General features: G+C 36.8%; 2 protein-coding genes across 2 annotated transcripts in view; both read left to right on the top strand.

Annotated features, from left to right (window-relative positions):
- LOC121929835 (protein FAM107B-like) overlaps positions 1 to 1714 on the top strand; it is an 11210-nt gene extending 9496 nt beyond the window's left edge. The window contains exons 4-5 of the mRNA XM_042465769.1: positions 206 to 350; positions 1598 to 1714. Of these exons, the coding sequence (XP_042321703.1) occupies positions 206 to 350; positions 1598 to 1714 (262 nt within the window). The remainder of the gene's footprint in view (positions 1 to 205; positions 351 to 1597) is intronic.
- A 7515-nt stretch (positions 1715 to 9229) lies between these two features.
- Positions 9230 to 10315, top strand: GPR25 (G protein-coupled receptor 25). The gene has a single exon (XM_042461183.1). It carries the CDS (start codon positions 9230 to 9232, stop codon positions 10313 to 10315), a length of 1086 nt encoding a protein of 361 aa, XP_042317117.1.
- Positions 10316 to 12942: the final 2627 nt, after the last annotated feature.

Raw genomic sequence — 12942 nt, 5'->3', positions numbered from 1 at the left:
TTTTGCCTCATCTGGAGAAACACTAAGATGTGCCCAAATATAATGTATTTAAATTCTTATGCTAGAAGAATCCTGGGTTTTTATGCAACCTGGTAGGAAACCAAAAGGAGGATGAGAAAAAATAAGAAGACCTGTGGGGTGAAAGAAAAAAGAAAAGAGTTGTGTTGTGGGTGTTTTGGCATATGTTGTGGTATTATTTCTGTAGGGGATTGCTTCCAGAACACAAACCTGAGCTTCAGAGAGTACTAGAAGCGAGGAGAATTAAGCAACTGAAACAACAAGAAGAGAACCAAAAACCTTTGACAGATCTGGAAGAAGAGCTCAGAAAACGACAGCAGAAACTTGACCAGGTCTGTTCCTTACCTTTGCATCATCTTTTGATCTCTCACAGAAACATCGAGTTGTCTCATCCATCTCAGAGTTTAGCAGTATCATATCCTACCATCATAAGCCCACAGTGTCATAGGTCCAAGTTTCCAAATATGAAGGTTGTTTCTACCATGATTTGCTTTTTTTTAGCAAAACAACCTTATAATTAACTCCAGTGCCAATTCTCCTTGAGTTCCTTTTTTACAGAAAGTGAAGGCTGAATCCATAGATAGCCATGGAGTTGCTTACTGTGCTATTTCTTACCAGGTCTTTAAAATTATTTTAAACATTTATGTCTTACTTTTCCACTGTATGAGCAGTTTGACTCAATACAATTTTTGCCCTGGTTTAAACCATTAAAGCCATAAACTGTTTGGACACAGTTACTTGTAAGACCACCATCTTCTCCCATAGGTACCCACCTGAACCTTAAGATCTTTTCTAGAGGTCAAATAAAAGGAGGTAGATGGATAGCAGGGAGAGAGGGCTATTCCACTAGTGGCATCCAAGTCATGGAACAGCTATGACTAAAAGGTTCACATGGCACCATTTTTGTGGAGAAAGACTGTGTGAGATGTAGACTCTTTTGGTCAGTTGGGCCTTTTTAATAAACTAAGTTTTGTAGTGTGGGCCAAAAAGAAACAACAACAACAACGTTTCCTGACGGTCCAGAAACTCCATGGGGAAGAGTCTAGTCAACTTTCTCCCAGTTTTCAAACATCCCAAACTGCTGTGGAGAAATTATTCTATGTATAAAAACACAAATGGGGTTTTTTTTGGCATAAAAATCCTGTTTTTAAAATAAAATAAAAATGGAGAGATAATACAATACTAGTCCTAAACAGATTAAACTCACTGAAATCAATGGTACTTATGTTATTTGTGTCTAATAACTTAGAATTTCAATTCAGCAGGTCTATTCTATTTGGAACCATACCCATGGTATAAACATTCATTCATACTTCTAGGAAGTATTTCTTTTAGGAAACTATATGTACTATATATATACTACACACACACACACACACACACACACACACACACATATGCATACACACACGTGTGTGTGTGTGTGTATGCAATACATACATACTATATGCAATCAGGTGTGTTATGGGAACACATTTTAGAGATAAGTTGTGGCCTGATATTGGCGTGGAATTTCTCTTCTTGCTACAATGAATGTTAAAGCTCTAAGTTATTTCCTTCTTTCTCCTTTTGTTTGCAGTATGAGCGAGAGATGGTCCTGAAGGGGGAGCAAGACGGCAGGCCTGAGTTCATCCTTGTCAAAGAGAGCCTGAAGAAAATTAAGCTTTCCACAGAAACAGATATAAGACAGACATGAGAGGTCAGCTTCAAGTGCTGTTTCTGTCAGAATGACTCCTTGACAGAAGTACATATGAAGGCATTTTTTAAAAATGAGCCAAGAGCATTTTCAGTGGTGATCAGTCAGTTTCCTCTCTGTGGCCTGTAGAATCTGCACCCAGGCTAACCCCAGGGCAGCAGGACAGAATCAGAAGGACAATCCATTTGATAAATGGAGTACAGATGGAGTTTAGCTGCCCTTTGGCTGTGATCCTTAAAGTGATGGTCATTTGGGAATGGATGGGCAGACTGGAACTTGTTCTGCAAGCTATGACTGGGGCATGGCTTTCTCCACACACCCACGTTCAACATTGCATTTTTATGAAGAAAATATTGAAACTGTTGAGTGCATTTCCACACTTAGTATGAGGACCCTATCAACTATAGCTGGGTCACTTTGAAAAAAGAAAAACTGCTGGTAATTTTCCTGCTGTTAACATTTGCAGCATCTGAAATGAGGGGCACTCAAGTAGGCTGACCATATTTCCTTGAGAAAAAAATGGGACAGGGTTATGTAATATTCTGTATTAATGAAAAAATAAGAGGACAACAGAAGTTTTATTACATGAACATATTGAGCTAACAATTATTCTTCACTGACAAAACTCATACACAAAATGTAGGTAGAGTTAGAGGGGAACTGTATTTCACCACAATCGTACAATGACTGTTTCTCTGATGAAGTAATCTTGTGCAGCAAATTTTGGTCTTTCAATACCTTATCACAAAACTTCTCACACTCCATGACACAATTTTGTTAGAGTCTTTTGTTTGTTTTTTGACAACCACAATTTCAAATAGAGATCTTCACACCATTTTTGCAGCATAAGGGCACTTTTATTGAAAACAGGACAAAATGGACATTTATATTAAAATGACAAGATGGTCTGGAAACGGGGGGGGGGGGGAATGAAATGACACTATCTGATTTAAAAGGTACATATGGTCAGCTTACACTTAAGGCAATGTCATGGAAGATCATGGATTATGGTGGAGAGGTGTATGCTAGTTACCGGGACAATCTGTTTAGATTTCATTTACATATTCAGGATTTATTTTAATAGCCTACCTTTTCCCCAACAATGATGACAAGACATGAATACCTGAACAGGTATTGCCATCTATCTGCCACTTTATTTATCGTTATTGTGTGCCTTCCAGTTATTATCAATTTATGGTGACCCTAAAACCAGGAGGTTTTCTTGGCAAGATTTGTTCAGAGAGGGTTTGCCTTTGACTTCTTCTGAGGCTCAGAGAATGTGACTTGCCCAAAGTCACCCAGTGGATTTCCATGACAGCAGGGATTCAAAGCCTGGTCCAACACTCAAACCATTACACCTCTCTGGTTCTCACTTTATTTATATCTCAACTTTTTTCCAGTCTGGGATTCCAGAAAACATACAAAAACAGAAAATTACAATAAAAACACATATAGCTAAAAACATACAAAAGTTGAAATTAAACAAGTATTAAATAACAGCAGAATTAACACAATTTAAAATATTATTTTAAAAGAAAGACAGAACATTACAGCACCATAGAAATCTTTTCTCTTGTTGATATTCCTAGAGGCTTGCTAGACTAAAAAGATCTTTACCTGATGTCAAAAAGACAGCAAAGATAGAGGTATCCTAACTTCTCTAGGAAGGAAGTTCCAGAATCTGGAAACAGACCCAGAAAAGGCCCTCTCTCACATTGGCACCAAACATACCTGTGAATGTGGTTGGATAAAGAGAAGAGCCTCCCCCAAAGATCTAAGAAGTTGGGTGGGCTCATATGGGAAGATCTGGTCTCTCAGATAGACTGGGCCTGAGCTAAACTTTACCCACTATCAGCAGGAGCTAGTAGATTTCAGGTTTGAAGATGTTTATTTATTTTACTAGAAACCCAAGGTCCACTAACCTCATCCTAGTGCAAAAGATGTACACTTATTAAAGAATTCTAAACCCAGGATAACTGGATATAGTTCATACAACAAACCCTTTATTGTTACCAAAAGCATTCACCATTTCAGTATTATAATTTAGGGGCAAGGAGTGCAGTCCTTTTATTGTTTGGTTGCTCACTATTATTATACACGGATTTTTTATACATGGATTCAAGCATACACAGTTTGAAAATGTTCCAAAAATATAAATTTACCTTGATTTTCCATTTTTTATAAGGGACACCATTTTGGTATGTCATTACATTTAATAGGACTTGAGCATACACGGATTTTGTTATACACAGGGGATCTTGTAACCAAAACCCAGCGTATAACAAGGGTTCACTGTATTGGCAGTTGGCATCTATTGCTGATCTACAGCAAATCATTCACTTCTGCCAGAAAACCCAGATGCATGTTTGACCCACTCCTGAAGTGTAACTATGAACTTTAGCATCTTTAGGTGAAAGGGATTTTTTAAAAAATGGAGAAAGGAAAGTGAAGCATACTTAACTACACAAAACTAGCACTGGCGGACCATTCAAGTTCCTTGTGAATTGCTGTGATTTCTCAGTAGGTTTCATTTTTACACAGTTTCTTATTATTAAAAGGTTCAGCAGAACCCAAAGCATCCATATCCACCTGTCTGTAAACAGTTTTAAATAAAATTAACATTATAAGGTTGTCTAGCATTAGTTTGAGTGCACATTTCTTGGTCCTCTAATTCCTTCTTTAACCTGCCTTCACTTTCCTATTTGAATCATTTCAAAGCACTTTAATGCAAGCAAACAGGGTTGTTCTGGCATCTAGAACAATCCTTTTGGCTTCTTTTTTAAAATCTCAATTTCATGAGATTTGAGAACAAACCAAATGAACTCAGAGGGACTGCTTTACCCTAACTGGCATGCATGGATTTGTGTTAGTCATTGTTTTTGAAAGGTTATGCTCAGATCTACAGAGATCTCTCCTGTTGTGTCCACCCTCTCCCTATTTCTCCTAGTTACTAATTTTATGAATTGTTATGTATTTCTAATTAATTGTATCTATATTTTTATTGTAAGTCACCTTGACTGCCACTGCTGGGAAATGTGCATTTTCAAAATAAAATAAAGTATAATAAGATATTTAAAACAGAGAATCAACAAATTGGTAGGCACTGAATGAAGAGACTGTCTAGAGTATCTTTCTCAATTGATGAATTAGTCACTTACGAACCAGACTTCACACACAGCAAAAATAAGAAGCTTATTTTAATGAGATACTCACTCTTGAGTATAGAAATGAAACATCCTCAACAACTCTATTTATATTTTTCTGGGAACAAACATATAGACATATTGAATGGACCAATACCAGTGAGAATGTGAGGGATAATGTTATGAATAATAAACCATCACCATGGCTAACAGACAAAGAGCTACAGGTAAGAAAATAAAATGTGATTATAAACAGACTACAGTATATGATTCTCTGTGTAATGGACTGAGTAGCAGAGAAATAAGAGTCGTCATATATTTACATTATGCTGCGGTAGGGCAGGGGAGATATAAGTCACCACTAAGCTGGTGGAACATCAGTGTATGTATCCCATATATGCTTGGGAGAAGGAAGGAAAAACATGCTAGTGGTATATCCAAACTTGACTGTCACCTCCTCCCACAACTCTGGAAACACCGCCAGTGGCTACGTTATCATGAACCAATGCCATACATGCATAAGTGAAGCCTAATTTCACACACTCATGTCCACAAATGGACATGCACACACTCTGTAGCACACAACATGCACAATATACTCCCACTAACCCCTTAGGCTCAGCCAGCCAGTTCCTATGCATTTGTATAGACATATCCTCCTTTTACAGTCCTTACAACCATTGCTTTTGAGTACAACATGCAAAGAAGAAAGAGTGTCCATGCAGCTCAGCACAGCTGCCACCTGCCATAATGTTTCCTGGGCAAGGAGCTTGACTTTAGTACATGCAGTCTTCCTGAGATCTGTTATCAAAAATTATCTAGGAAGAAAAAGGCTGTTTTGCCAAGCAAAAGAGCTAAATGCAGCAGCAATCAAATTCTAGAGGGGCATGGCTTAAGGTTTGTTTGAACAGACCAACATTTAAACTGACCACAATCTGTTTTGGTTTGGATAAAACAAACTGTGGTTAGTTTAAAATGGAACCAGCTGCTATTATTCTAACAATGGGGGGACAGGAGACAAAAAGGACAGGCGCTGAATACAATATATAATTATTATAGTCTTTAGATACTGACACACCTTCTTTATGAGTTGAGATTTAACAAACAATTGAACCCTTCCTGCTATCGAGTAATGAAACACCCTCAGAGATAGAAGGGGGAGTAAATGAGCAAAGGCCCCTGCATGTAAACCTGCACCATGAGCTTTCTGCTTTGTGCACCATGAGGAGACCCCCACATGCAATTTTTTAAAAAAAGTTTAGTTTTAAAACTCTGTCCAAATTCTTGAAAGGAGCTGTTAACATTTTGAAAGAAACAGCAAGTATTTTACCCAAGAAAAAAAAAAAAAAAAAAAAAAAAAAGGCTGATGGATAAGAGACACACAAGAAGACTCAGCAACTCCACCGGAAGGAAGGTAAGATTGTTTACGATGCTTATCTTATTTAGAACTACTGGTCTTAACCACAGTGAAACATTTGAATAACATGAGGTTTATGAACTGCCCCTGTATTTGCTGTTTACACAGCTAGATTGCCACAATCTGGTTTTGGAAAAACTTCACATGCTTACTGTTCTCATTTACCATTTATACAATTCCTGACTAGTTCAGGAAATCATGTTTCCACCAGAATTCATGCAGAACAGGACAGGAGGCAAAATAAAAATCTACATCAAATGAGGATAACGTGCACATATATTAGATCTCTTGCTGGGACAGAGTTATCAACCAGCCCTTTAGTTATGGAAAAAACAGTTCTCTCTCCTCAAGTAGAGGAGGCATGTCTTATGGTCACAACAGCAGACCCTCAGCCATGGTCTCATGTTCAGCCATAGTCAAAGAATGATTTGGAAGGTACAAGATGGTTGGCTGAAGAACCTCTGTTGCATGGATAAAGATCATCTGGACCTAGGTGTGTATCCCAGAATCCTTCATATGTTGAAAAGTACAATAACATCCAAAATCCACAAAAAAGTGATACCTTTATTGTGGATTTTGGATTTATTGTACATTGCTACATTGCCAACACGGTTACATGTGGATATGTTTTCTGGGTGTAAGATACTGCGTATTAGTTATGTTGGTTAGTTTCTGACTGTTCCTTATTTAAGAGGTACACACACACACTGATAGGAACATCAACATCTGGAGAGCCACATATGCTCTACCTAATGGAGTGCCTAGTCCTCCATCATTAAACACTGCAACAGGTATTATTTGCATTCATTACTATTAAAACAGTTTATTTTTAAAAAGCATTTTATTATATGTTACATAAAATTTCATTTATACCTTACCACCCAAAACATATCAACACAACACATACTAATACAATCTAATACATACATATCTACTACACTAGACTTACTTATTAACATAAATAAAATTGATTATTGGGAAAAATCATTGTAGTTCTCTTCTGTCTTAGCTGAATTGTTTAACTCTTGTTAATATAAGTAACCATAATAAATTGATTATACTAACCTCCCATCTACTTCCTTCTGTTGTTTAATTACTATTAAATGAGTTTATGGCTTGTATCATGAACCAGAGTATAAATGAAGAAGCACTTCTCACAGTTCCACCTCAGCATCAAAATGCAGTCTTACACATCTACTCAAATGAAAATTTCGCAATTTGATTTCACTTGGGCTTATATTCCCAAGTACTGTATGTGTTTATAGAACAGCGGTCTCTGTAATATTTTAATGCATTAGAAAGGATTAAACTGGTAAATAGTAATTGAAACTAGAACTGCAGCATATGTCATACATAGCAGCTAAAGCTGACCATGACAACTGGACTGCCCCTTTCTTGCAGGTTAATATTTTCATTTTGGTTACACTGCCAAACTAAAACAACACAGAAACCTTTTTGTAAATAGTAGATGTGTCTGAGTTATCAGCTGTACAATACATAATTAAAATTAGTCTAATATTAATATTTGTGTCCCCCTAAGGTACTCCTTCAGTCACCAAGGAATATGATAATCCTACACATGAAAAAACAGACTCAGGGGTCCTTCTAATGGGACAAATGAGGTTAGGAGATTTCTGGAGGTTGTGTTATTTCTTGTTGTAGCTCTCTGGTGTTTTTATTTAGGCTGGCTTTTTAATATATAATAATGACAGGTTGATTTTTATCTGAGGTGTGTATTTTAGTTATGTTTTTAACATGTGTATGTTTCTATGCTTTTATACAGTTTTAATTAGGTTATTTTAATTGTTTTCAAATTTTTATAGTAAAGTTTTAAAAATGTTTTTATCTTATGAGCCTCTTTGGGTTCCATTCTGGGAGAAAGGTGGCATAAAAATTAAATAAATACATGTTAAAAAAATATTAAATACCCTGATTATGTCTTCTCTTGTCCCAGACTATTTCCAGGCAATTCCCACCATCAGCTGCAATGTTTTATTCCCACCTTTGGGTACTTTTCTTTTTAATTCTGAAACAAATTGGAACAAAAAATATCCTCCTTTTCTCCTCAGTAAAATGGTCCTTGTATACTATAACTATATAATTATATATATATATATATATATATATATATGAAATTTTGCTCTTCAAACCATAGGACAGCCTCAGCAAACTACAACCTGGTTTTAAAGAAGTCTTGGAACTGCCTAGTGAAAAACCAAGTGATTACTAGAAACCACCACCACCATATATATGGAACAAGTGCATGTGGAGGTGCTAATAATTGACAAAATGCAGCAAGATGCAAGGACAATATTATGAGAATTAATGCTCCTCTAGACCAACCCAGAAGAACCCTCATCCCTGCTATTCATACCATGTTCCCACCCATATCAAACCACCTGAATTTAATCTTCAGATATAAAGATTACCATCTTATTGCATGCTTCTGTTCTAACCCAGTTTAAATAATTATTTTCAAAAACATCTCATGAACAGTGTTGAACTTCTCGTTTTCACTGAATTTGCAATGTCTATCTTGAAAACCAGTTTGGCTGCAGAGAAAATCATGAAGACATATCAACATTTTTTTCCCTTTTTCCAGGTCTTGACATCCTCTTAATTTTATACCATCTGGCCTGATGAAGCGTTTCAGAGAACACTAAAGCTTGCTCTACCATGACCATAACTGCAAATACTCTTTAGACACACCCAAGAATCCTGATACCCACTTTCTGCAGTCTTACAGGATTTCCAAAATTAGGTTGATCTCAAGCAGTCTAGTTATTGTTGCTTGATTGACACAAACATCTACCTCTTCATGAAAGCAAGAGGAAGTTACCAGGAGAAAAACAAGAAAACCACTGCTCAGACAATACCCACCCATACAGATCGATTGTGCTTTGGAGAGCTCTTGCAACAAAAGTGCTAAACTCTTCAGTGAATCCTTGGTAAGAAATGGAGGCTGCTCAGTTGGCGACTAAATCAGCAATAACAGAAAAAAGGACCAACAGCTTTGAAGCATATACCATTGACTATTATGGATCAGATTCTATGAATTATGATATCTGCCTGCCAGAAGAACTGCCATTTGCTTATATTTTTATTCCCATTCTCTACTTCCTTATTTTCCTCATTGGTTTCTTTGGGAACCTATTTGTGATCCTGCTGATGGCACGAAAACAAGGCAGCAAGAGACTTGTGGACACCTTCATCCTCAACCTGGCCATAGCTGACCTGGTCTTTGTATTTACTTTACCTTTCTGGGCTTTGTCAGTAGCTCTTGGTTACTGGTGCTTTGGTGAAGGGCTATGCAAGCTGAGCAGCTATACCATCTCTGTCAACCGCTGCTCTAGTATCTTATTCCTAGCAGGCATGAGTGTGGAACGGTTCCTTGTGATGACAAAACGTTGGGATGCAAGGTCCATTGGAACCAGGAAGAATACCATCATGAGCTGTGGGTGCATCTGGGTATTCTCACTACTGCTAGGAATACCATCACTGGTCTACAGAAAGCTGGACCTTGTGGGAGACAACAATTCTTCATGCCAGGGTGAGCCTTCTGCTGCCTTCAGTTCAGTTATGCTTATTTTGACCTTCCTGTTACCTTTGGGAGTCATCTTGTTCTGCTATTGCTCTATCTTCTTCAAGCTTTGGAACCATGCCAGCCTAGGCAAAAGGAGAAACAATGCCTTTAAAATCATTTTTGCCATCATTGGTGCATTTGTCTGTTCTTGGCTACCTTTCAACATCTTCAAGATATTCTTAGTCTTCACTCTGGCTCAGAGCATTGATCTGTCCTGCCAAGCCCTAAGAGCTCTTATCTGGGGACTCACCATCACTGCTTGCCTGGCTTTCATAAACAGCTGTATCAACCCTATCATCTATGCCTTTATGGATCAGCATTTTCAACAGCAAGTCCTGATGTTTTGTAAGGCAAGGGGAAATGCACAAACCTCTACCCCATCCTTTTCATTTACAGAGTCAAGTGCTCTGTTTGGCAGCAGAAAGAAGCTCCCACCAGCCATGTCTGCTCAGATATGAGACACAAATAGTAGAAGATGGGTAGGTTTCTAAACCTCCAAGATTTGGCATATTTTTTTGGCTTGCACTGCTGAGACTATCCACAGGATTTCTGAGCTATGTTAATAATGAAAAAGTGGAGAGGGAGATGATCTTAAGGCTGTATTAAGTATGGCTGGAGAACTGATATATTTTGACTATGTTCTGTAAATTACAATATGAAAAATGCACATCATTATTCCTAATGTGTGCATATAAAATTAACTTCCACTTACATAGTTTGACCCTGCTTACTATTGCATAAGAATAGAGGTTCAACATATGCTAGCCTTTATTAAAGCTATTTCAGCTGGCTAAAATGGCGATATTCCAGAACTGAATAAGAGTGACAATTGTATCTGCTGCTGAAATATGGATTATCTTGCTTTATGTTTAGTTATACATGCTCTCCCCCACTCCATTTTTGGATTTTCATGCTGTTTATTTTCAAATTTGATGAATAGGTCTTGATTGCTAATTGAAAATGCTTAAATTAGTATGGAAGGAAAATAAATGATCATGTAATTGTGTAGCAGATATTCTTTAAAGCAGTAAGACAAGCATAGGAGAAAAAAAATCAAAACTTTATCAAATTCTGCATGTTTAATTAAAGATGAATATGTAATTAAAATTGTTCTGTTTTGAAATTGTTCAAAATTCTTTGTTCAGAAATTATTTACACTTCCCCTATGTCTAGGTTTTCCCCCAGTATGCTTTCTTAGTTTTGATTAAAAATGTAAATCTAAAATTCCTTATGTGTGGCTGTGAGTATGTGTGTGTGTAAGAGAGAGGCAGATATCTGATGTTTATGCCATAAACAAAACAAGAAATGTCTACAAACATAACAACACCGAATTCACAAATAACTCACATAATATGTTCTAGCATTTTACATCCTCAAATCTAAATTGACCATTGCTCACAAATCCTTTATCGATTTGTTAAATCACAACATGTCAGTCTGATTTGTCTACTCTTTTACAGAAGGTTTAGGGACATTTTAGGCTTGAGGGATCAACTTCATTTACTGACTCTTAAGTTTCATCAGTGAGAGACAGGTGAAAACCAGTGGCTTGGGAAGGTGGATACAGTACTCCAGAACAAAGTGCCTCTGAGCCCATACTCCCTAGCAGAGAATCAGAGTATCTTGCCAAATTCTGAATCTCCTTTTTCTGTAATATGGAGCTATAACAGTTAAAGTGGGATCAAACTGCATATACTGCAAGTTACAGTCCATCACACTGTTTTTGGCTTTTTTTAAAAAAAGAATAATTTTTTCAATGCTATTTTGGTATAGACAAGATAAAGGTCATTGCTTTTTTAAACTGATCCCACTGTTGGCTTTAAAAAGCATGATATGTCTGAGAAAGAAAAAGAAATGTGACTAAAACTAGTGCTGACTAACTATGAAATGCAATTTGTTAAAAGAAGGACTTTGATTTACAGCCCGATCTAGGTTTCGGTGAAACATAATAAATGTTGGCCAAAAAAATTAAAATTAAAAAAAAACCTCTACAATATGACTGCCATAAATCAGAGTCAACCTGAAGGCACATAACAATGTCAAAAAATCTGGTGCCTAGAAATAGGTTTTCCAACAGGTTCACCAACAGTATCACAAAACAAAATTGGCACAAAGACCAAGAACATTATGATGTCTGTATGGTAATCATTTTTACTTCCCTGGAGACAAAGTTAGAGACATCAGAGAGACTTTGAATTGAGAATTACAGATTTCATCACATTACAGACACACATACTTTGCAGCTATCTTCCATTCTTGCTTGCCATATTTAATACCACTTTGATTCTGAAGATATTGCTTTACATGAAAAAGGAATGGTTACTTTCTACCTGCATGTGTTCCTACCTGCCTGCTCCACCTGTTTCTGTCTATTTCTGCATCTGATGAAGGAGATTTTACAACTGAAAATAGCAAAAACTCACAGGAAACCCAAATTAAACTGTTACTCCAAAAGTCAGTACTGTACTTCATTCTTCTACTGATTTTGATCAAATTTAATGTAACACATCAACATACAAAATGCAGTGTTAGCCAACCTGGCAGCAGTTTTGTACCAATATCACAGGTATATCTACCATCAAAAATATTTCCAGGATTAAGGATGGGGAACAAAATATAGTGTTCCTTAAGAATTTGACCAATGAGAGGCAGATATTTCTTTTAAAAATTAGCTTTAAAGCCAACCCATTCCCCAGCCATCTCTGCTCATGAACACCCTTTCTCCAAAGTGTTAATGTGAAACACGCCATTACATTATTTCTCCTTCAGAAACCTACCCCTGAAATGCATTTTGCATCCTCTTCACCTTTCTTCCTCATATATATTCTGGTGATTCTGTACTGCGCTTGATTGTAACATAGACTTTTAAAAGACTAGAATCCAATTCATTTGAGACTTGGAGTTCACAAAAGCCCAGGCAAGAATTTTAAAAATTGTGATTTTCATTTTTTTTTCTTTTCTTTAACAGAATAGAAAATTCTAATGCAACCTGATTTATCTGCATGTGATCTCTTCCTTCAGTAATTGCTAGAGTAGACACAATGCCATTTAGAGATGCCAGGGAAGAAATCAATGTGATTTGGTC

The sequence above is a fragment of the Sceloporus undulatus genome, chromosome 4 (genome assembly GCF_019175285.1).
Source record: "Sceloporus undulatus isolate JIND9_A2432 ecotype Alabama chromosome 4, SceUnd_v1.1, whole genome shotgun sequence".
In the NCBI taxonomy this organism is placed as follows: Eukaryota; Metazoa; Chordata; class Lepidosauria; order Squamata; family Phrynosomatidae; genus Sceloporus; species Sceloporus undulatus.
This window is presented reverse-complemented; position numbering and strand designations above follow the sequence as displayed.

Coding starts and splice junctions, on each gene's coding strand:
- GPR25 (XM_042461183.1), top strand. CDS start 9,230: ATGGAGGCTGCTCAGTTGGCGACTAAATCAGCAATAACAGAAAAAAGG.